The 26,096-nt window shown below is 41.3% G+C and overlaps 1 protein-coding gene across 1 annotated transcript in view; it reads right to left on the bottom strand.

Moving 5' to 3' along the window:
- The window catches only part of ARIH1 (ariadne RBR E3 ubiquitin protein ligase 1), an 84,381-nt gene that overhangs the window by 50,774 nt on the left and 7,511 nt on the right, over positions 1–26,096 (bottom strand). Inside the window, exons 2-5 of the mRNA XM_073579443.1 lie at positions 10,420–10,487; positions 8,722–8,866; positions 555–647; positions 325–380 (exon numbers count right to left, since the gene is read on the bottom strand). Of these exons, the coding sequence (XP_073435544.1) occupies positions 325–380; positions 555–647; positions 8,722–8,866; positions 10,420–10,487 (362 nt within the window). The remainder of the gene's footprint in view (positions 1–324; positions 381–554; positions 648–8,721; positions 8,867–10,419; positions 10,488–26,096) is intronic.

Here is a 26,096-nt window from a genome sequence, read left to right as displayed (position 1 = left end):
CATACTATGTTCTCTGTGCCTTCTATCAGTGTCCCTAGTAGGTAAGCTACACAACCTTTTTGGTGGCTACTATGTGAAATGACCTATAGATATAAAATGCTGCCCTTTCATCATATTAAGCCGACAGGTCTGCACACAAATAGCTCATATAATTTTTTTATACTCAAACTGTCCAAAAGACAAAGTTGCTGAATCTTATTTAATAATTCCACATAATATTTTGGACTAATAATTCCACATAAAATTTTGGAACATTTATATAATCATGGTAAAAGCAATAGAACACCATAAAATACAGTATTAGTATATTAGCTCACCACTTACATTACTGTATTGTCATCAACTAAAATGTCACAACCATGAGCTGGGCACGAGATGGTCTGAAGAAAAAAAAAATGTGAATGTAAAATCAGATAAATTAAGATAATGAAATATTTATTAGCCAAAGTACGAAACAAGTACATTTTTTTTAATTATTGTAAGAAATGAAGAAAAAACAACACAATTAATGAACAGATAATTGAAAAAAAAATAACTACTAAAAGGTTATTTACCTGTCCCATTCCTTCCTCAATGATTTTGGTGGTTAAATATTCACCCCAGCACTGCATGCAGAACTTGTGACCACACTCAAGACCTGTGAAATACTGCAGAAAACACAAGGAGAGGAGGTGGTTTCAAATACACACGGACCTACATTTTAAAATTGTACGGAGTAGAAGAATGGAATCACACCAAGAATTACTGTACACCAATAGACACGGTAACCTATATACACCTTGAGCCTCCAAATCACAGTGGCTGTACATATTTTATCTTGACGTAATAAATGCACTCTATTTGAGACAGAAGGTAACTTTCACAAGAGAAATACTGTGTTCAGTCTTTGGAACCTTGCAAACATTTCTTCTTTGGGTTTGGATATTTCAATCATCGAGTTTTGAAGAGTATGCTTGCTTTTACATTTTATCATATCCACATTTTCATCAAAAAGGTGCAAAAGGAAGCATCCTTAAAAGAAACAATTGTGAAGGTTTCCCAAACATACTCACGCATGGAGTTACTTAATTAGAAATTATGATGCCTTCGGTTTTGACAGAGCAATAGCCATCATATAGCTACCAGGGCTGTGGAGTCGGTAAGCCAAACCTGCGACTCCGACTCCTCAATTTCCCTTACAGCGACTCCGACTCCAACTCCCACATATATTGCTTATATTTAAGTGAAAAATTTATTCTAGTACAATGTGAACATCAGACATTAAATCATTTTTATGATACAATAATCAAGATATTTAGATAGAACATAATATATATTTATTGGAATACAACTTTAGAACACAAAAAACTGTCATAAATTGTAAACATGTAATACACTATGTAATATCGATTACAATATATATATATATATATATATATATACATATATATATATATATATATATATATATATATATACACATACATACAGTTTTCAACAAAAACATACTAAACATTTGTGCAGTCTATGAAGAATTTGTTCTAAGAAATAAAATTGCCTCCATCAGATCCTCCTTCATAGGTGACCTCAAATCTGACCTAATAATTTTAAGGCTAGAGAACAACCTCTCTACAGTAACTTGGGTTGGAGGCAAAGCAGTAACCACATTGGCAACATCTCTAACAATTTCCGGGTATAAAGGAATTGCCTCACGCACAGTCAGTTTTGATGAACGGTTGAATTTTTCTATTTCTTTGAGAACAAGTGAAACATTTTGCTGAAATATGGTAAATCTGCTTAATATAGGAGGCAGAGTGAAATCTTTTTCCTTGCGGCAACGCTTTGCCTGCTCCATGTCATCCAAATACTTGTCAAAGTCAAACGCCTCATCTGATGAGGATGAAGATATGGCAGCAGTAGCACTGTCAGGACCCGAGTCCTCTTGCGCCTGGCAGTCCTCCTGTAGGCCACTCTTCCTAACTGCTACCTCAGTCAGAGCTTCTTTTCCTTTAGTAAGCTGTTGATCATCAAGCAATATACGATGACTTGGGTCCACATAAACAGCTGCCAGAAAATTTTTATTTTCCAATAGCTGAGTCTCTCTCCGTTTCATCGAAGCAGAAATGCCATCCGTGATTAAACAGCAAAATAGCAAGTTCTTCCGCTCCCTCATTTAAATGCCAGGAGTTAAATCCTCAGCTTGTAATTTTTTAGTCACAGTAAATGGGTGATTAAGCAATTCCTTCAATTCAGCCACCTGTGTCAATTGACCTTCATTTAGGGTTACCTGAGGGTTTGCCATATCTATAAGAAACGATTTTAGTTAATCAACAATGTTCCTCTAGCTGTTGTTCATTACTCTCATTCATCACTGTAATTGTACTTATGTTTGAAGCATTGTCCGTTACAATAGCAAGAACCTGTTCTTTTTTGAGTTCGTAATCTTGCAGAACTTTTTCCACTAAAGCCTGGAGAAACTGGCTGCTGTGATGAGCTTTAGTATCTGTTACTGCCAGAGTGTTGGTAACAATTTTTGTTGTCACAAACATATCGAACATTGATGGCAAAATAGTTCACTCTGTGACGTGTGCAGGCATCCATTTTAAGAAACATGAAGCGTCTTTTGAGAGTCTTTTTAAGATCTTCCTTTTGTTTAAGGGCTTCTTCAATAACTAATTTTCTAATACTTTCTCTTTCCAGAGAAACACCAAGTTTGGGGGCCATTTCTCCATTAAGAGCTGTAAAAGCTGGTCGTGCAAATAATGTTAATGGTACACCGTCCTTCACAACAAGCTGTATGAGCTGTCTTTTAGACATATCTGCTGTCATTGTTACAGTAACTTTGTCACTTACAAAACATCTTGTTAATGATATTTGAGACGCTCTTTCCTCCTCCTTTGCCTGGCAGGAAGTGTTAGTCTGTGTGCTACCCGGCTTTCATTCTTTTTGGTACAGATAAGATATGGAGACAGATATGGATAAATGGATAGATAGAGCAGATTTCTAATCTGCTTTTGATATTGAAAACATTATCTAGGAGCTCAAAAACCTTTCAAGTGATGCGGTTTTTAAAAAATCTGATCGGCTTTTGCAGCTGAAAAACGTATCCACAAAAAACGCAGCAAAAATGCTGTGTGTGAATGTAGCCTTAGATCAGGAATAGAACAGCCATTTATAGGGCATTTCATAACTTTCCCAAATTCCTATGAAAAAATATTTAGCACATTCTGCATTGAACTACTGTACCCAATTTATTATATATTTTAGGAGTTGGAGTCGGTCCATTTTATACCGACTCCAACTCCACCAAAATGAGCACCGACTCCACAGCCCTGATAGCTACACAACATTATTTCTGAACTAATTTTTTTTCAACTATGACACATGAAGGATCTCTTCTCTACATTGCAGGGGAACAACTCTCTCTTGTGCCGAGCGCACAAAAATGCAACACGCACCGCACCGCAACACGCACCGTTTGGCGCACGTCGGCGCAGTGCAAAAAGGGCGCATGTGCCGGCAAAAACATACCAATGCACGGCCAGCGTACCCAACGCTAAATATAGGGTACGCTGGTCGCATGCAGCGTCATGCACCCATAGGAGGAGCTGACCGGAGGAGGCACAGCCAGTAGCGGAACTTAGCGGCGACCCTGCGCTGCGCCTCCTAACGCAAGTCTGAAAGTAGCTTAACATGTGTTCAAAATAGCCAAGTGCTGAAGCAGACTGGATACATCTCACTTGTGATGTCCTAGGTTGTTCAGATTTTGGGAAATAGAATGTATAAGCCCTTAACACTTAATATTGGATATATACCGTATATACAAGTATAAGCCGAGGCACCTAATTTATCCACAAAAAATGGGAAAACTTATTGACTCGAGTATAAGACGGGTATGCATTGCCCCCTCTCATCCCCACCCTGGTATGCATCGCTCCTCATCCCCCTCGTGCTATGCATGGCTCCTCATCCCCCTCCTGCTATGCATGGCTCCTCATCTCTACCCTTGTTTGCATGGCACCCATCAAAAAACATTAAAAAACAAAAAAGGAAACCATCCTACTTACCTTCCTGCGCTCCCTCGCAGCGTCTTGTTCCGGTGCAAACAGCTGATTTATGCTTGTAAGTAGCACATTGCAGGGACATCATGCGCTGCTTACGAGAAAAGCACAGCTGCCAGAACACTCACTTGCTCTCCACGCCGAGACTATGTGCGCGGAGGGCAGTGAGTATTCATTGCTATTAAGTAGCGCACACAGTGTCAGCCGCAGCCATCGGGTGATCACGTGTCCGCTACTTGAGAGAAATGAATATTCACTTTTCTCCACTCATTTCTCTTACGTAGCGGGCACAGTGATCGCCCAACAACTGCAGGAAGCCGTTGTTCATTTCACTTTAGCAGAGCTCACAGGCTTTAGCCGCAGTAGATGGCTCCTGCCTCCTGTGACCCGCTGCCCCTCCATCTTCTGGACCCTCCCTCGAGTATAAGGGGGGGATTTTCAGAACAAAAAAATGTGCTGAAAAACTCAGTTTATGCTCAAATATATACGGTATGTCATGGAGCATGTCAAGGTGTTTTGAGCAGGCTCAGGGACAGAGTCTGTTCCACATAGCATAGATGCCAGCTGTTACACATAATAGCCAACATTTGCCTTTAACAGCAGTAATTAACATAGCATTGATTGCTGTTAGCCTCTTAACTGTCACTATTTTTACAAAACAATTATTTTTATTTTAGGTATAAAAAAAAACAAAACAATTTCAGAACTGCACCCACAAAGCGCTCAAAACCACATTCAAGTAGTTTATTAACCCTTTACGTGTTTCACAGAAATTTTCACAATAGTTACAGGAGAAAATGGACAGTACAATTTGTTGTGCAATTTCTCCCGAGTACACAGATACCTCATATGTGGTGTAAAACTACTGTTTGAGCATCCAGCAGAGTTTGGAAGGGAAGGTGCACCATTTGCTTTTGGAGCGCAAAACTGGATGCAATAAAGAGCGGATGCAATGTCATGTTTGCAGAGCTCCTGATGTGCCTAAATAGTGGAAACCCCCCCACAAGTGACCCCATTTTGGGAACTACACCCCTAAATCAGAGAGATGTCACACAAATTTCTTTACAAAACATTTCACCGATGTTTACTTTACATCAGCACAAATTTGTAAACAAAATTTTTTTGCTAGGAAGTTATAAGGGTTAAAAGTTGACCAGCGATTTCTCATTTTTACAACAAAATTTGAAAAACCATTTTTTTTTTTTTTTTAGGGACCACATCATATTTAAAGTCATTTTGAAGGGTGTACATGACAGAAAGTACCCAAAAGTGACACCATTCTAAAAACTGGACCCCTCAAAGGTGCTCAAAACCACATTCAAGAAGTTTATTAATCCTTTACGTGCTTCACAGGAACTGAAGCAATGTGGAAGGAAAAAAATTAACATTTATCTTTTTTTTTGGCAAAAAATTTACTTCAGAAGCAATTATTTTAATTTTCAGTGTTAAAAGAGAAAATGAACCACAAAATTTGTTGTGCAATTTCTCCTGAATACGCCGATACCCAATATGTGGGGTAAACCACTTTTTGGGGGTACGGCAGAGCTCGCAATGGAAGGAGCGCCGTTTGACTGTTTCAACACAGAATTGGCTGGAATTGAGATCGGACGCCATGTTGCGTTTGGAGAGCCCCTGATGTGCCTAAACAGTGGAAACCCCCAACAAGTGACCCCAGTTTGGAAACTAGACTCCTTAAGAAATTTATCTAGAGGTGCGGTGAGCACCTTGAACCCACAGGTGCTTCATACAATTTTAAAATATTGGACTGTGAAAATTAAATTTTTTTCATCTTCAGAACGGTAACAAGAGAAAATGAACTGCCAAATTTGTTGTAAAATTGCTCGAGTACATCGATTCCCCATATGTTGGAGAAAACTGTTCGGGCACATGGCAGAGATCCAAACAAAAAAAAGAAGAGCTGTTTTGGGAAGCACTTGAGGACACTGTTGGGTGCACACGTTCGGGCAGTATATGCGATTCAGTGTGCACGGTCAGGATGGGTCCTAAAGCACCTGTCCACCACAGGGACAAATTTTATTTCATTTATTCACTTGGTCTCAGGATGGGACATCAACTTTATCTTCCCTGATCGCTGATCTAATACTCTCCAATTCTTTTTCATGGCAGAGCATTAGAGCTGTTAAATACAAGCAGGAGGCGTGTTAGGTCCAGCTCTCCGCGGGACCTTACAGGCCACTGTACCTGGGTGACCCTAGGGCCATTTTTCAGTTTAGGGTCACCATGGAGACTGTCGGCATGACGCAATCATGTTGTGCCGATAGGAGCAGAGGGGGAGCCCACTTACTCTGTAAGCAGATCGATGCCACTATCACTATAGACAGCAACATCAGAGGGGTTAAACGCTAGAGATCGACATTAGCGCTGATCAAAGGGGTTAAACGCCAGCGATTAGAGCTAGCACCAATAGTGAATGTTACGGCAAGGTGTCAGCTATGATGTATAGCCGACACCCACTGATGATATCACAGGCTCTGCTAGTGAGCAAGTGCCAGACTCGTACGAAAATTTGCGAAAACGCACGTCCAGCAGCGCTGTACATGTACGGCAAATGTAGTGAAGAGGTTAAGATACTAAAATAGTAAACAAAAAAAAAAAAAACACAGCAAGTTATACTCGTTTAGTATTATAGTAATTGTACTGACCTGGAAAATCATGTAAGGTAATTTTTTCTACACAATTAGACTAGGGCAGAAAAGTGACATGTGCCCCACAACACTGAAGTCGCAGCAACACATTGCAACAATCCCTGCAATGATTTCCTATGGTGTAGTGTGGTGACTTGACTTGCAAATGTTTTTAAATCTGTTTGATAATTATCCGTTACATTTACAGCAAAATTAGAGCTCCAAAAATTGTCACACGACAGTAAGTCTGCCTGTCGCATGACCATTTTGGAGCTCTGATTTTACTGAATAAAAAACAGCCAAATTGCAGATAAGTCGCAGGTCACTTGAATTGACATTTACGTTACACAAATGTTTTTATCAGACGACTTTTCAGAGAATAGCTGTTGCATGACATGTTGCCGTATAACCCCAGCCTAAACACTGTAAAAATAAACATAAGACAAATAGCGGAATAGCTTCCCCCCTTCACCATTTTTCTGCACTAGGACTTTTTCTGCCATCTTAACCATATGCCATTACGTTACCCAAAATGTTGATGCTATATAAACAAAATTATTATTAGACACTGGATTTATTCGGTACGTCACGGTCGGCTGGTACTTCTAGACTTATGACGTATGGATAAATCATAGTGATTTTGCGTGCACACAAGCTGTGCGACAGCAATCGCCAACGGGTGTCAGCTGATTCTGACAGCTGACCCCCGGCACTCAGTACAGGAGTGGTGCCAGCATCGCTCCCAGCACTTTAACCTCCTAAATACTGCTATCGATCACAGTATTTAGCAGGCAAGTAAGGGGAGGGAGCCCCATCTGCTCTCCAATCCGCGCCCCCCCGTGATGTCAGTGCGATGGGCCGATCGTTACCATGGTGACCCGACGACATCAGAGGCGCCAGAGCTAGCAAGCTTGCTAGATCATGTTCAGAGCATGATGTAGCAAGTTTGTCTGTCAATGCAGCCGTGACAGTTTGTAAAGCATAGTTACTGCTTTGCTATGCTTTACATGCGATCAAACTGCAAAAAGTGAAAGCTCCAGAGTGAGACAAAGTAATAAAGCAAGAAAAAATAAAAAATTGACAAAATAGTATTAAAATAATTATATATCTATTTATTATATTACCCATAAACAACTATTTTTATGAAATAAACTTTTTTGAAAAAAAACTTTGCGCGGATCTGCAGCACATGCATCTGCACATCCGCAGCCAGTGTTAGATTTGGATTTCTGCCTCGGATATTCAAGTACATACATTTACTTGTAGATAATGTGTGATGACTTCAACATGGTGTTATGGTGTTACATTGAATACAAAATTGATACACATACTGTATTTCTACTGTACACATTTCTAGAACTTAAAGGAAATCGGTACAGCAGGTTTTTGTTATGTTATCTGAGATTAGCCCGACTGCTGTCCACATGAGCCACAGTCCTTTAGTGTTAATCACCTGCTGATAAAACACTGAATGAATTGAACCCATAGGTGGAATCAGGCTCTGTGCACCTATATTATGTTGCTCTCAGATAATATAGCAAAAATCTTCTGACAGATGCCCTTTAAAAGGGGTTGTCCACTACTTGGACAACCCCTTCTCAATCACCATATTGCCCCATGCAAAACAACACCTGTACTAATCTCCGGTGCTGGCACCATTGCAGTGATATTGACTTCGGGTATCACGTGACGTTGCTACATCATGCAAGCCCTGCAGCCACTTAGCGCTCTAAACTCACTTCATTCAGATAAAACTGACATCCAGAAGATGTGAGAGCTGCTGTTGCTCTCTGACTTCCACTAGATGTCATATATATCTAAAGAGAGAGTAAAACAGCCTATTAATAGCCACTGATTGGCTGCAGGGCTCACGTGACAATGTCATGCAAGTACAGGGAAACCCACAGCTGACGTAACAGTGTCAGCACCGACGGGGAGTGGATATTACTTTAGGTGAGGAATATGATGATTGAAAAGGGGTTCTCCGAGTAGTAGACAGCAACTTTTATCAGGACCATAATTACAAGACCACTTACTGAGTTTGGGTAATTCAAGTAGCAAATTTGACAGGGCATATCTTGGGCAGAGGACCGTGTGTTCATCTGCCGTGTCCGAGACTTCTTACTAGGGTTTATGACATGACATTCCGAGAAGAGTTTCTCCAGGTTGCCATCAAAATACCTATACAAGCAAAAAAGAACAACTTGCTATTAATTGAGACTCAATGCCAGAAAGGAAAAAATATACATGGTGCCAAAATTACTGAAACAACGGCTTGTGCTCTAAGAGCTAAAGAGTACAAAGTCCAAAGGTGCATCAAATAAAAAACAGATCTGAAATTCAGAGTTTAATAGAAAAATGTTATAGAAAGGGGTTACATTGATTACAATATAATCTTAAAAAGTCAGTTGTTAATATACTTAAATTTTCAATTCTGGCCTGCATTGTGCAGATTGAATCTTGTCATGGGGAAAATGGAAGCCCTGACATTTCCTCAATGTGATAAGTTGACCCATTCCTAAGTGAAGGATGGCTTGCTCCCCATACCATTAGTGTCCTTACATCATCAAGCATACCACTGCAATGGGCCGACTGCAGGAAATGAGTCAGCCTCTCCCGTCTGCTAGAGAATAGCAAAGAGCAGGGGGCAATTAGTTTTTCCGAGGGGCCACATGAGACGGTGACTGTTGTAGAGGGTGAAATTACTTCTGCTCAATATTAATATATTATAATTATTTTAAATTGTATCACTTAATATTGAGCAGACTTAATTATGCCAACAGCCCTCTATAAGCCCACACACAGCCCCCCCCCCTATCAAGAATCCCTGTATAATATGATTCCACACACAATCCCCCTTATTTACAGTATGAGCCTACACACAGCCCCTTATATATTCTGAGGATGGAGACAGCGGTGTCATTGGGTCGCCGGGTGGGGGAAGGGCAACTGCAAGGTACGGCCTGAAGGCCACCGGTTTCAGCCCTTTGGCTGTCTCAGTCTGCGGGCCGTACTGGAACAGCCAAAAGGCTGCAGGTGGCCTGAAGGCCACACAATGCCCAGGTATGGTGCAGAGCATACACGAACATGATGAGCAGACAGAATGCCAGGATTTGTAGCAATTCAGCAATTACAGAATTAGTAAGAAGTTACAGCGGTGCAGTCTTGACAAAGAAGCTATGACATATGCTAGTTTTTGCATTGAAAATGTCATGTATGCAAGCTGTAACAAATCAAAATGTTTCATTTAATTTTGTCTTTTTCTTAGATTTTTCTTTCCAACAAGCCTTGTAAGATGATACTACAGACAAAGCATAGCATGTCCTACACACACAAGTCAGTATGTTATTTAATTAAAACATGTGGTTTTTGATTGAAAATATAGATACAATCTTTTTGTACATGTATATTTATTGCTACATACATAAAGAAAGTTCACTTATGGCTGTGCATTCAATAGAAGCGTTACAGTTTTGGCTTATCTATTTTGTTACCTCGCCCTGTGAAAAACCAGCAGTGCTTCATCTACATTTCCAAGAAAATTCAGAAGGAAGACTGCAAAAGCTTCATATGGTATTACCCAAACATCAGGCACAGTGGACTGACTGTTCACACTTCCCCTAAGTCTTATTTTTTTTTCTTAAGAGAACAACCAAGCATCTTGTTTTCCAGAAATGGCTGAAATAAGAAATCACTGTGCAGATTAATGGGATTTCACACAGAAAAGCACTCACCTCTCCATTAGCTTCTCCTTGTCCCAGTTGAAATGACTCAGAAGTATTCTTGTGATAGTGGCTGGATTCTATAGATTTAATAGAAATACGTAGATTAGAGTCATGCACAGCTGATATATGATTAGTTGCAGGGGACAAATATGCATTATTAAGATTATCTGAACGCTACATGAAAGAAAACGTAAAAAGAAAAAAAAAAATCTGAAATATGAAGATTTATATTCAGAGTTATACTTTCTCTCCGAACCGTAGCATCACTTTTGGAATCAAAATGTAAAACAATGCAGGGCTGAAAAGTGAGAACTTAGAGGCTCAGGTTTCATATCAAAATGTTATCACATATTGGCAAAGATATGTAATATACCTATGAAGAGTTCCTACACTATCACAGCAAAATGATTATAGTGCAGGGCTGTAAAATAGACGTATATTTCTAAATTACCCTATTAGAAATTTTTGCTGATATCCCAGAGAACGGACTGCCCTAAGGGTACCGTCACACGTAGCGACTCACCAGCGATCCCGACAATGATATCACCGTGTCAGGATCGCTGGTGAGTCGCTATGTGATCGCTGGTGTGCTGTCAAACAGACAGCTTCACCAGCGATCAGCACCAGCGACGCCGAGCGCCCGGCGTCGCTGTGTACTTTAGTTACCAGCGCGCTGATGCAGGGAACTGGTAACTGAGGTACACATCGGGTGTCTAAGGGACGTGCGTCACTTAGAAACCCGATGCGTACCATAGTTACCAGCTCCCTGCATCAGCGCGCTGGTAACTAAGGTACACAGAGGGTTTCTAAGCACCGCACGGTGCTTATAAACCCTGCGTTTACCTTAGTTACCAGCTGATCGCTGGTCTCCCGCCTGTCACACGCAGCGATCAAAGAAATGTCCAGGGCTTTCCAAGAGCGATCAACGATACCGGCAGGGGGGGCGGTCGCTGATCGCTATCACACACAGCGATCTCGCTGGTGAGATCGCTGTTGCGTTACAAAACTTGTGACTCAGCAGCGATCTCGCTAGCGAGATCACTATGTGTGACGGGGCCCTAAGTCTGTACTGCCGGCTGCACTAGACGACGCACCGTCCTCCTGCAGCTTGGCTACATCCTCAGTGCAGGAGCAATAGGATTTTACAGCGCTCGTTTCTGCACTGATCATGGGAGCTAATAGTGACAAGCAGGACACTGCTCAGCTTAGTGTAGCATGTTGCACAGACTTCAGGAGGTCGGTACTGCAGGTTTTCAAGAAAAACCACTAAAGGAGCGATTTAGAAAAAGTTTTATACTGCAGAGTCCTGCACCATAATCAATTTGTTGTGAAAGTGCCGATACGGGATAATATATCTTAATAAGGCAATGTGGCATGTTCTATACCTTCCAGTAGCCTGGACCCCTAGTGCTTGTGTGTAGGCTCTTTGTAAATGCTCTGAAAGACTCAGGCACTAAAAAATAAACGAGTCTAGACTAATAAAGCTAGTAAAAGAAAGGCAGGAGGGGGATGAGGCTGCATCTGCTCAAATTCATAAGTGGTGCAGGACTGTCTGCTGTGAGGTTAGGAGGAGAAACAGCAGATTGGCAAATAGCACACACCAGAAAGCATTTTCCTACTCAGAAAGCATTCAAGATAAAAGTCGAGACTACACTGTGCAGCAAAAACGCCAGTCACCATTATGGCCAATGACTGCACAATTGTGAAAGCAAGGGGTGTAGCCACTGACCACAAAGGTGGGTGATGTTTTGGCCATGTGGTCTGTAGCACCAAACAGTGTATTTTCAGAAGCAAACAGAAGGGAAAAAAATCTAAAGGCATCATTTGTAGACTTCGACAATTGGGTATACCCTCCCAGACGAAACTTTAATGGCTTCATAAGCTCCTATTGACCAGATGTAGGTGAAAAGCATATTATTTTGGCCTGTCCTGCTGTTAGACATCTGCAAACCATTATTTCTATGCAGCAGGTCCCTATGGATGCTGACTGTATGACTCATGAGTGTATACGACTCATCCTATGTACACTGCACCCTTGATATTTTTCATTTTCAAAACTTTGACTACGTTTTATCAGCAGGCAATTTGACTAGAAACGTAATTCACATCAGTGTCTGCTGATAAGGGCTAATGCTGAGTCATTTCACAGCAGATAATACGCAGTATCATTTACACAGGGTGGTTTACGGTTTCAGCCAGGAAATCCTTTCCTCACCACACTCTCCCAAAATCTGTATCAAAGTAAAAAAGAAAAAAAATATATAGCACTCTACTAAAAAACAAACAAGACAACATTCAAATATTACAAGGCAATGACCAAAAACACAAATTGCACAAATATTTGTAGCAGATTTGTAAAAGTAGCTCTAGACAGAAGCTCCAGGGTTGTAAAATCTGAATAACTGAGAAATCTTTCCAGTTTCAAATAAAGGGAATACAGATGCTCCATCAATATAGAGCTTTCATTTTTTGCTTCACCAGGACTGAACACAAAAAAATCTGTGCACTACACATGGTTCTGCAGGAGCTGCACACTTGCGAGCAGTGTTTTAACCAATAGGTGGAAGTCTCAGGGCCTGGAACCCCACCAATCAGCAACACTAATATAAAAACTTTTATAAACTGACAGTTACATTTAATCTGCTTGCGCATTTAGTTTACGCATTCATGAGTAATTCACTTAAAGGAAAATACTCAGTAGTCTTGTTCACACTTAGATCTTTTTTCTGCAGAAAAGCAGCTGCATTTTCTTGTACCAACAAAGGCTAAGGCCTGTTTCACACTTCAGTTTTTTGACTTTAGTCAAAAGCCGCCAGTGTGAAAAAACAGATCCGTTTTGCCGCAAACGGATGTCAAAGGATCCGTTTTTTGAGCCAAGGTGATTAAAATTTAAAGTCAAATGATGAGAGAGAGAGAGTGAAATGACGAGAGAGAGAGAGCGAGAGAAAGAAAGAGAATGAAAATGAATTTTCCGCCGCCAGAACAGAGTTTGGGGTTAAATTTCTTGCAAGAAAATTCTTCCGGGCATGCTCAGTGTCAAAAAGCGGATCCGTTGCCAGATTCCGTCAAAAACCGGTTGGCAGTGGATCCGCCGCCCACAGACGACCATTATAACGAATGGCAGATAGCGGCGGATCCATTACTATCCGCTATTTTGACGCAGCCAAAAAACGCTTTATTGTCCGTCAACTCAAGTCAGCGGATGCCAAAATTATGGCGGATCCGTCAAAAAACGGATCCAACGGTTGACCATCCGTCAAAATCCGCCGCTAATGCAAGTCAATGGGGAAAAAAAACAGATCCGCCAAAAAAAATGGCGGATCTGTTTTTTTTGCAAAACGGCGGATTTTGACTGATGGCAACAAACAGAAATGTGAAACAGGCCTAAAAGACTTCAGAATTGCACACTTTTTTTTTTTGAGTTTAGTACTGCAGCGTTATGGAAATCTACAGCACGACAATTCTTTCAGCATTTTTTCACCAACAGAAAGCAATGAGAAAGTGCAAAACCGCTGCAGTGGTTAACCTCAGGAAAGAAAGGGTATGCATTTCTGAAATCTAGTAAACAGGTTTTGCTGCCTTTTTACAGCTTTTTGGGTGTGAATAAATCAAATTTAAACATGTACTGTAGACAAATCACATGTAATCTTCTCCAAAAAAATGCAGAAAAGCCGCCCCAAAGCCTGCAGTTTTCAATGCTGCGTGTGAGCATTCGGACTTAATGCAACACAATTGTTTTGTTTCAATATAATTATGGAAAATGCAAAATAAAATGGAAGAAACTCAGTGTAAATTCACATCTCTTTCCACTACACTAGATCATATATTGACGGTGTCAATCCATCACCAGGACTAATGACTTCCATCAACGTTGTAGAAATACAATATAGAAGTGACATGAGTTTTTAGAATTTTGGGTAGAAAAGTCTAACATCAAGGAGTACCGTAATGCAAGCGTGATGACTTCTGCGAGTACATAGAAAGTAAACTTTTTATAGAGCATTAGAAATAGTTATTATATACAAAGTGAAACGGCTGATGCCAAGGCTAAATTTGCACATACGTGTGCTCTCCGATTTTCCTCGTACATTATTGATCTACATACCTTTAAAAACGGATTAAAGTGTTGGGTCTGTGAGTCTCCAAGCATGTCCTATTTTCATCCATTTTGCGGATCACAGTCAACCATTAAAGTCTATGAGCGTGCGTATAAAACTCGAAAGAGACTTTGTACATTTTCACTGGCCCATTAATAAGAGTTAATAGATAATATGACGTTCAGATAGTCTACCTCTTTCAGATTTTAAAAACGGATGTAAAAAAATAAAATAATGGATGCCACATGGATGAGCAAGCTCAGGGGTTGGAGGGGCTTTTCGTCTACACTGGCAGAGAAGCTGAGCTCACCAATTGGATGCCAGACTGCCGACATGACATCAGAACCGCAGCCAGTTCCAGATACCAGGAGTAGCGGAGGACACTCATTGTTGGACATGGGGAAGGCGAATACAGGAAGGGTTTTTTTTTTTTTTTAAAAACTGCAGCCCGGAACAAATATCTGAAAGGTAACAACTCCTTAAATCACTCACACAAGGTATCATTATTTCACAAGGGCCTACACGTGGATACTAACAGCCTAAGCTACAGGTCTATACAATGCATTTGTGACCCTAGCACACTACGACTACATTCACGTAACTGAATTTTTACATCCATGAGAAATGGACCATGTCTCATCTGTGTCATCCATATCGCCTAATATTTTCCTACATGCTGTATTTGACTTTTTCTCATCCAATTTTAAAAACAGAAGGAGGGAAACCGTGTGGACTTCTTAATAGACTGAATTAACAATGAATCAGTGAAAGAATGGATCACTGAAAATGGATTAAATATGGATGGAACACTAGTACAAAGTCTTCATGTTTTATATGGATCCCCATAGACGTTAACTGCAGAATCTGATATCCAAAACGCATGAGAATAGGACATGCTCAGAGTGGACTGGACAATGGTTTCATTTATAAAACGGATGAGTATGGATCAATGAAACTGAGTCCATGTGCTGTCCAAAAAAAAGTATCACACGGACAAATGTGCAGCATTACTGTCATTATCTATTACCCCTTACTGTAATAGCTATTAATAATGAACCAGAGGATTTGCATGTTTGTATTAGTTACTCAACTGATCCATTTTTTACATTAATTCTGCTTCTTTGTTCCAAGAAACAAAATAGACAAACATGGAATGTCAGAATGCAAGTGTAAACATAGCATAAGAGACAAACCTGAGCTCTGGTGGAAGGTGCACGTGGTCAAGGGACCTTAAAATGGCCAAGAGAGGAAGACAGACAGCAAAGGTGAGTTCCACTATTGGACCATGGTCACACATTCAGCATTTGGTAAGTATTTTACATCAGTATTTGTAATCCAAACTAGGAGTTTATGAAGAATGCAAAAGTGTTGACGTGTTCCTATTATACTTTTCCTCCGATTGGTCCATTCTTGATTTTGGCTTACAAATACTAGTGTACGATATTGACCAAATACTGACTGTGTGAATGAGTCACGAGTCTGACACATTCTTAGTCCAAACCTAATACAGATTTCATAAAATTCATCACTGCTAGTTCATATAGAGCAGAATCCATGTGTGGCTGAAAGCCTTTATGTCCGGCAGTAGAAAGGTTAACCCAATCATTAGGCGGCATTAGATCTTCGTTTGCTACAGGCTCTCCGGTTTCAAGGACAGAGTGTACGCAGTTCAGACACTTGACACAAATAAGGACATAAAATGCAGAACCTTTCCCATTTCACACGTCAGAATAGTCACACACACCCATTTCACACGTCAGAGGGGTCAGAATAATTGTCGGGTAAGAAGTGGAATGTATCATATATAAAGACATAAGGAATCTGACATCACTTGTCTGCATCGTCCTGCACCAATCACAGCAGTAAGGCCCCTTGTGACCTGATTATTTTGTCTGGGAACAGAACAGAATAGTCCAAAACAGATAAGCACGTGTAGTTTTTTTTTAACCCCATGATTGCATATTCGTATTCTACAGGCTGAGGAGGTATTAAATATAAAAATTAGAATATTGGTCCATAAAATAACATTTGAAGGGGCTGTCCACTACTTAAATTTTGAAGATCTACTCTTGTCAGATGGGTGCATGTTGGACACCTGCCTCCCTCACCGTTGTTACCAGCTCCAGCAGTGACCAGATGTAGTGTACAGAGCAGAACAGCTCCGCTACATATACTGATCTGCGCCTGCTGCCAAGAACTGTAACGCCGCTCCTATGAAGTTACCTAGGTTGATAAAATACAAGCTCAAGTGAACACCGTTTACATCAGGTTGTCATGAGCAAACAGCTGATACGTGGGGGTCCCGGAGGTCCTAAGGATGCTTTATCAATATCAAAGTCATATACTACCCATTTCAATTTGAAAGTAAATGAGAAAGTGATGATACACAGTGATTTCTAGTAGAGAGTCATACAGATTCCAGCACAGACCATTCTGGGGGGTTGGTGGGCAATTCTTATTTACACACTGGATAAACAGCTGCTGCAATTTAGCCAACTTTAGAAGAAGCCGGAACATTTTACTTAGGACTTCCCAACTGAAATGATTAGTTTCTACAATGTGTAAAAGCACAGGCATAAACCTAAGGTGTGTAGTTAGAGGAAGATTATTTTACTCCATTGTAAAATCTTGCCACGGTGCCTTTTCTTTAGAGAAATAATGTAGTAAAGCTGATTAAACCTGGCCTCAGGATGAGTAAGACTCCTGACACATTTAGGGGCAGGTACTGAGACAGGGAGGAGTGATTAGCTCCTGCGTCACACGTAAGAAGCTTGTGCTATGGCCCAGAAATTAACCTGTTCACTCTACAGTGGCAAAGAAGCTAAAACCCTTTAAGGGGAAGCTTTCTATATGTTGGGACATATTATGGGAATATTCTGAAACAAAAATGTGTCCCATACATGTTACCGAGAGGGTTTCTGCAGCACGGTGTACAGGATGTAGGGAGGCTGTATAGGACCTGAGATTTGTGTGTAATTAATTTCTAATACTTTCTAATATAATACATATTCTAACAATTATTAATAGCTTGTTATTTTTTTCAGAAAGTAGTAATATTTACTGGCACAGCTCACAACATACTAGAGACCTACTGAACACCATCATTGTTGAGCGAGACAATGGCACAAGTTATTGCTAAAAAAAAAAACAAAAAAAAAAAACTTGCGAGCTGGCATGTCAGACTTTCATAAACATTGTGAATGTTGCTTGGGCTGGTTTTCTAATGCACGTTCTACAGTTTTATGACTAGTGCCCCATTGACTTTACGAGGATACCAACACCTACACTAAGGGGTATGGACAGGAAGGCGCACCAGCAGAATCCACTACCATGAGTACTCTGTAATTCCATTAAACTGGAATCAAACTAGTGCAAAGTCTAGATTCCATTCACTATTATAGCACTCATACACAAAAAAAAGACATGTGATTGAGCCTTTATTCTTGCTCTAAGGGTGGCATGTGGTATGTATGGAAAACATCCAAGTAGCTGTACTTACTGTACGTTGATCAAGACAGATGCTCCATACGTAAAGAGTAATCATCATTCTAATTTTTATTTTGTAAATCAACTTTGCAATATATTTTACCAGAGAAATCTGCTTCTCTCTCAGACTAATCTTTCACTCTCAATTCAAGGGTAAAATCTGTGAAAATCAGTATTCAGTGAACAAAGATTTGCCCATTACCTAGATTGATGACAGTTGGCGCTTTTAAAATTCTTTGGAGAGGGGAGGAGGAGCTGATGGCAGACACAGACATTCTGCTGCAAGTTCTCCTGAAACATCTGCTACAGTTTTCCATAGAACCTTATGAGCACCAGTTGTGTTTTTCAATGGGAAAATCTGTACTCACTGAAGTTAAATTTTATCCATGAATTGAGAATTTTGAAAATGATCAGTAAAAGAGGAAAATGAAATGCATTTTTTAAAGTTATATTATCAAGTGTATTATTTTCACTTGCACTATTGTTTTTCCAGGGATAGCAAAAAAAAAAATAAAGTAAATAAACTAAAGGAAATGTCATTATAAATTCCTAATCGCCATTTAATTAATAAATCACACTACTTTTTTCAAGCGAGGTAATTTCTACAAAATTAAAGTTCTGGAAATGTTCTTACACAGCCAGAAATCTGTCCTAAAATGTTAATAGGGCAGGTCGGTATGTACAGTAGGAGGCTCCGCTCTTGTGACCTGGAAATAACCTATACCAGTGGTTCTTTCAATCTAGCATTAGCTCATAACTGCTAAGCGTTTAGAAGGATAGGGTGGACAACAGTGTGTGCAGCCTCTTACATCAGCACCCCTGGCAATCTCCAGTATTACATCAGATAGTCCTTGGCGACAGCAGAGTGCACAGCCTCTTCTTACCTCATCACCCATGGTCTACCAGTATTAGATAGACAGCAGTGTGAGCAGTCTCTTACCTCAGCACTCTTAGCATTTCCAGAATTAGGCCAGAGTCACTCTTGCAACTGCAATGCGAGAAACTTGCGCGAGTCTCTCGCATCAATACCCGGTACTTGGGACAGGCGCGCTCAGCTGCATAAAAATACATGCAGCCGCACACTCCGGTCCAGAGTGTCAGCAGCAGTGCCGGGTATTGATGCGAGAGTTTCTCACATTGCAGTTGCAAGTGTGACCCTGGCCTTAGATCTTAATGTAAGGCTAAATGCACACATACCGGAACTCTCGCGGAAATTACCGCGAGAATTCCGGAATTCCAGTCCGCGGGAATATCGCATTTTAAATTCCCGCGATTTTCCCGCGGAAAAACTAGCATTTTGCAAGCGTAATTAGCTTGCAAATGCTAGCGTTCTCCAAGCGATCTGTAGCATCGCTTGGAGAACTGATTGACAGGTTGGTCACACTCGTCAAACATAGTGTTTGACGAGTGTGACCAACTTTTTACTACTGAGGCCGCCTATGCAGCATCAGTAGTAAAAGATAAAATGTAAAAAAAAATAAAAAACGGTGTTATTCTTACCCTCCGACGTCCCGCGCATCCGTTCCCAGTAATCCTTTGCGAAAATGCCCGCGATGACGTCAGTTCTCGCGGGATCGCGACGTCTCGCGGTAATTCGCGATGACGTCGCGCGAATGACCGCGAGACTTCGCGATCCCGCGAGATCGGACGCCATCGCGGGCATTTTCGCAAAGGACTACTGGGACCGGAGCGTGAAGAGAAGCGGAAAGACTGCGCGGGACGCCGGAGGGTGAGAATAACAATATTTTTTATTTTTAAATTCTTTTTTTTACAGGGATATGGTACCCAAAGCCCAGAGGACAGTCTCCTCTCCTCCGGACCGTGGGTACCATCCGCAAATGTTCTGCTTACTTTCCGCATGTTGTGCACAGCCACATGCGGGAAGTAAGCGGAACAATGCATTCCTATGGGTGCGGGATCGCCGCGATTCCGCAAATTAATGAGCATGCTGCGGTTTTTACCGCGAAGCGATTCCGCCGCGGTAAAAACCGCAGCATTAGCACAGCATTGCGGAATCCCATAGGAATGCATGGGATGCTTATTTTTCGCAGCAAAATCGCGCGGTTAAAACAGCCGCGGAAACGCGAAAAAAACGCCACGTGTGAACCCAGCGTTAAGGTACTGTCACACTAAGCGATATCGCTAGCAATATTGCTATAACTTGTGACGTTATAGCGATATTGCTAGCGACATCGCTGTGTGTGATACTTACCTCCGACCACTCCCCCGCTGGTTATCGCTGATCGCGCGAGAACGTCCTGGACCGCTTCTCGTCGTCAGCTTCCTGAGGCGCTTCCTGTGGAGAGACGAGCATGGACGAGGGCGGGAGGATGTCAGGATCGCCTAGTGTGACAGGTAAGTAGCGACCCCCGTCCCCAGCGATGTCGCTGGTGAGATCTGCCTGTGTGGCAGCTCACTAGCGACCACTTAGCGATGTACCAGCGATCCTGACCGCGTCATATCGCTGGTCGGGATCGCTGGTACATCGCTAAGTGTGACAGTACCTTAAGGGTGGGACAGCAGTGTGAGTAACCTCTTACCTTAGCACCCTGGTATATCTATATTACATCCTAGGGTGAACAGTAGTGTGAACAGCCTATTCTTACCACAGCACCACCGATATATAGCCTCAGTACTAAATGAAAATATTCACTGAGAGCAAATTTCTCAACAAATGAAGTAGGGGAGCTTCTTATGCACATGCTCACAGGCACCTGCCCTACTAACATTTTAGGGCAGTTTGTCAGCATAACAAAACACTGGCCATTTTAGTTCCATAGTGATTACAATGTCTAGATAACATTAGTGTTTGCAAATTAAAATCATTTAGTAATTTATAATGACATTTCTTTAACTTACTTTTTTCTATTTTAAAGAACCACTCCCATTAAGTTTTGTATTCATTACATTCATACATGCACACACATTTAATGTAGTATGAGTGTATTAATATACTCAATTACCATTTGCTCTCTCCAGTATCCAGTGCAATTCTCCTCTTTTCAGTGACATCACCGACAAACTCTCCGGCTCACTCTATGCTCGATACACGAACCTGAAGTGTCTTTTAGGCTATGTGCCCACGATCAGGAAATAGCAGCGTTTTGGAAGCAACGTACTTTTGCTGTGTTCTAACACACAGTTAAATCTGCATGTGTTCAGTGAACCAAGTGAATTTACCGCATCTAGTTTATTATGCTTTGCTTATATATCTAATGAATGGCTATGCGTGAAACTACCAATGAACATGCTGCGCCTTGTAAACTCGCATCGCGGGTGAGTTTATGCAGCGTTAAATAGAAGCACAGTGGGCATGGGATTTCTATAAATCCCATCCACTGTGCTTCTAATGTGGAACGCAGCACATGTGAGCTGCATCCAAAATGCTGCTCTTCCTGGTCGTGGGCACGTCAGTGTCTCCAGTGACAACTTTTACACAAAGACCCATTCAAATCTATGGGTCTGTGCACATGTCAGTGTGTTTCCACGAACCATGTGTCCGATTGCAAAACACCTTGACATGCCCGTTTTTTGCTGGCAGCACAGTCCGCAATACGTCCACACTGATAACACACGGATCACATCCTTGTGTCATCAGTGTGACATGTACAGGTGTCTAGGAAAAGCAGTACAGTTCCCACTGTTCCCAGGCGACAGGTGCTGAATTCAGCTCTCATGATTGTTGCCTGGTCTCCTGTGATCAGCGAGACCAGGCGACGCTGATGACAGTTCTAGTCAGCACAACTGGGAATAGCTCGAACCACAAGTATCATCGTCGCCTGGTCTCCAGAGCAACGCTGATGTAACTTGTAGTCAGCACCCGTCTCTATATCACTTGTGTTAAATCAATAAATTGAGAAAAAAAAACACGGTGTGAAAAATTTCGTCACCACTCGTCACTGCAGCCGCGTTCTCATGTTAAGCTCTGTGTTCCAGCTGGCGTGGTGAGCAGTCACATTACTGATGTCACCGCTCACCAAACCATCCAGATGTGCACAGCTGGGGATTGTCGTGGGACCACATCATAATGGATTAATGGCGGACAGGTGAGGAATGCTTTGATTTTTTTATTTTTAGGTTAATAAATGGGCGAGAGGGTTGGGATTTTTTTTTTTTTTTTTTCAAATGAAAGGACTTTTCCCTGTGGGTGTCTATTAATTTTCACTACTGGGTTAGTAATGCGGGTGTCTGATGTAAACCCCAAAAGTATTACCCCACTTGCCACCGCACCAGGGCAAATGGGAAGAGCTGAGGCTAAGCGCCAGAATTTGTGCATCTAATGGACGTGCCATTTCTAGGGTGGCTGGGGTTCTTAGTCTGGAAGGGGGTCAATATCCATTGCCTGTTCCCAGTCTATTAATATCAGCCTGCAGCTGTCTATTTAGCCTTTGTTGGTTAATAAAATTAGAGGGGACTGCACGTAAATTTTTTTTTTTTATAGTCCCCATTTTTACTAACCAGTAAAAGCTAAGCAAACAGCTGCATGCTGTTATTAATAGGCTAGGAAACTTTATGGCTATTGGCCCCTTCCCAGAATCTTAACACTAGCTCCCAGCTGTCACCTTTCCATTAGCTGGTTAGGAAAACTAAGGGGGACCCCACACCGTTGTTTTTATGAAATATGTAAGATATGCAGATGGCGGATGCTGACTAATGTTCAGCAGCGTAGCCTGGTCACGCTGATCGCAGGGAGACCAGGCGACAATGATGAGAGCTGGATTCAGCACCTGCGGCCTGGGAACAGCACTAACAATACTACTTTTCCCATGACATCAGTACATGTCACACTGATTGTGCACACAGACTTAACAAAGATGCCATACAGATGTGACATATGGACATGGATAGCACCAGTACTGGTTTTCCAAGTACCAGTAATATCAGGACATGTGAAAAAGGCTTAATAAAGTAAGTCTATGATGCCTAGTTCTGACGTTTCATAGACGTACAATGTAATAGTCACTTCTAGGTCACGCAAAGCAACCTGGGCAGTCTGCAGATCAGTAGCGTCAGTCAGAAGAGGAGAAGAACGTCTCTGGACATCAGAGTGGCTGTAGGGGAGTATATCAACATACCCTACATTACATGCTCATTCACACATTTCATGAATAGAAATTTAATGGGAGTGCTTCTTTAAATGAGCAGAACTACACAAATTTCAGTTAGGTGATCACTTACTAAAGTCAGATTGACTTCTATCGCACATTACGTTTTTAGTGCCCCCATTACTTTCAACACAACCGTAGCGCTTCAAATTCATATAAACAACTTCAGATGGGTGCAAGCACAAAACATCTATATGTAGTCCTGCCTAAAAATGCTTGCTATTATGCTGCAGTAGGGGAACCCAAACTCCCAGAAAATAATTTCTTTGAAAATTGCAGCAGCTTACAAGAAAAATAGAAAATGCATAATTTATATTTAGACATGAAAGAAAGGACCATAGGATTGTCTAAACTGAATTAACGAATGACTACAACGTGTCCCATTCTTAGCAAGTACAATGGAGCAGAGTGTCCTCTTTGAACAAGCCATTTTTATTAAATGGGTTAAGATCATCACAAGATACCCTTCATCCGAGACCCCCACAAACCAGCTGTAAATTTACTATATAGTTTGCAAGCGCTGCTCTGAAGCTCTCCAGCGATTTGGCCAGTTTCAGTGCTCCTCTGATGCTTCAGAGGCAAAGATGCCTCAGCTTGCAACATTAGTCCGGGTACAGTATAGGTCAGCTGCGCAACCACGCCACTGGTCCAAGCAGTCAGTCATCAGGAGTGTATGGTTACCTGGCAAGCAAGAAGCCTGGGGAGCTGTGCGCTCCTGAAGATTTAACCCCTTAGTGACAGAGCCAAAATTTTGAAATCTGACCAGTGTCAATTTATGTGGTAATAACTCGAACACTTCAACAAATCCCAGTGATTTTGAGAATGTTTTTTCGTGACACATTGTACTTTATGATAATGGTAAATTTAGGTCAATATGTTTTATTTTTATTTATCAAAAATATCAGTAATGTGAGAAAAATGTTAAAAAATTAGCTATTTTCAAACTTTGAATGATTATCCCTTTAATCCAGGTGGTCACACCACAGAAAAACATTCATAAATGACATTTCCCACATGCCTGCTTTACATCAGCACCATTTGTAAAATGTTCTTTTATTTTGTTAGCATTTTAGGAGGTTGAAAAATGTAGCAGTAATTTTTCATTTTATCAAGGAAATTTACAAAATTTATTTTTTTATGGACCTATCCAGGTTTGAAGTGACTTTGGGGGTGCTATATATTGGAAAACCCCCAAAAGTGACACCATCTTAAAAACAGCATCCCCTGACATATTGAAAACTGCAGTCAGGTAGCTTCAGGTGATTTTCAGGAAGTCATGCAAAGTGGCATGACAGAAATGAAAATGTGTATTTTTACCACCTAAATGCTGCCAACTTCTGAACAAGTTTCTACAGCATTCAGACTCCAAGGCCGCTATTTGTTCTTGAATTGCCATGGCAAACATCAGGACCACACAATCATGATCTCGGGGTGCCAATGGGGATAAAGAGGAAGCCCCCACACTCTGTTAACCATTTATATGATGTTGTCACTATTGACAGCAGCATCTAAGGGGTTAAAAAGATTTGGACAATGCAAACACTGATGTGGCTGATGCAGCAAGTTGTCAGCTATAGTGTACGGCTGACAGCTACTAGATTGTCACCTGTATAGGAATGCTATTCTCTTAAATCTCACATCAGTTAAAAGACGTATTGGTGGTCATAAAGGGGTTAAGATGGAACAAAAACCTTTAAGTCAGGCATAAACATTTAATTGTGGGCAGCAACTTCACCCTATGCCTCTGCCCAGCCTGCTTTAAGTGAGAACCATACCCTGTACGCAGGCTATCACAAGTTGGATGTGGTATACATTTATGTGTTCTAGCCACTTGTTCAGTAATTTTTATAAACACGGAGCAAAAATAACAAAAAAAAAAAAAGGTTAGTTTGTAGGGAACAGGACATTTTTTAACTTCATATATAGCCTTTTTTGGGCCTTGATGCCTGGAGCAAAATTTCACTGTTTGGACTGCAGCACTCTAAATGTTTTGTGAACCAGAAAAAAAAAAAGAGAACCCCCTAAAAATTAACTTTTAATATATTAAAACTAAAAAGACTCAAAACACAAATTGTTAAAAAGACGTATAGGAGTATAGCCAATGGTTGTCGCTCACGGTAATTCAAATGTTAATCAACTGGTTAGGCAAAGCATAAGGGAGACTTATTTCCCCAATACTCCCTATGATTTGCCCTGCCTAGTTGCGGAGGTCGGCACCCTAAAGGTACTGTCACACTAAGCGATATCGCTAGCAATATCGCTATAACTTGTGACGTTATAGCAATATTACTAGCGATATCGCTGTGTCTGATACTTACCTACAACCCGCTCTCCCGCTGCTTATCGCGCGAGAACGTTCAGGACTGTTTCTCGTCGTCAGCTTCCTGCTGTGACGATGAGCGACGCGTGGAGCCGGGTGGGAGGACGCAGGATCGCCTAGTGTGACAGGTAAGTAGCGACCCCCGTCCCCAGCGATGTCGCTGATGAGATCTGCCTGTGTGGCAGCTCACTAGCGACCACTTAGCGATGTACCAGCGATCCTGACAACGTCATATCGCTGGTCGGGATCGCTGGTACATCGCTAAGTGTGACAGCACCTTAATATTAGCGATATGGCGCCCCCGCTCAACGTCGATACCCCCAAGTGCCCTAGTCAACACTATCTATAGCTCTAATACAGCACAAATAGATCGAATAGGAAGAAAACGGGTGCAGAACAAATGTATGTATGTCAGACCAACACACACTGGCTAAACATAAATATCAGAAGTTTAGCCTAGATCATGGGTCCTGGAGATATCAAAAGATACCTAAGGATTTGGACAGAAATTTTATCTTTAAGATAGTAAAAAAAAAAATAGAGGGCTATCAACTCCCTATCAATCCCTTCCAGTTACCCTACCTATTTGCGGAGGTTGACAACCTAATGTTCAGCGGAATGGTGCCTCCACTCATTGTTGATGTTCCCGAGTTCTCCTAAAAAACCCTAATATCAGTC

Source organism: Dendrobates tinctorius, unplaced genomic scaffold, assembly GCF_039654945.1.
Source record: "Dendrobates tinctorius isolate UK_male_01 unplaced genomic scaffold, ASM3965494v1 ptg000062l, whole genome shotgun sequence".
In the NCBI taxonomy this organism is placed as follows: Eukaryota; Metazoa; Chordata; class Amphibia; order Anura; family Dendrobatidae; genus Dendrobates; species Dendrobates tinctorius.
This window is presented reverse-complemented; position numbering and strand designations above follow the sequence as displayed.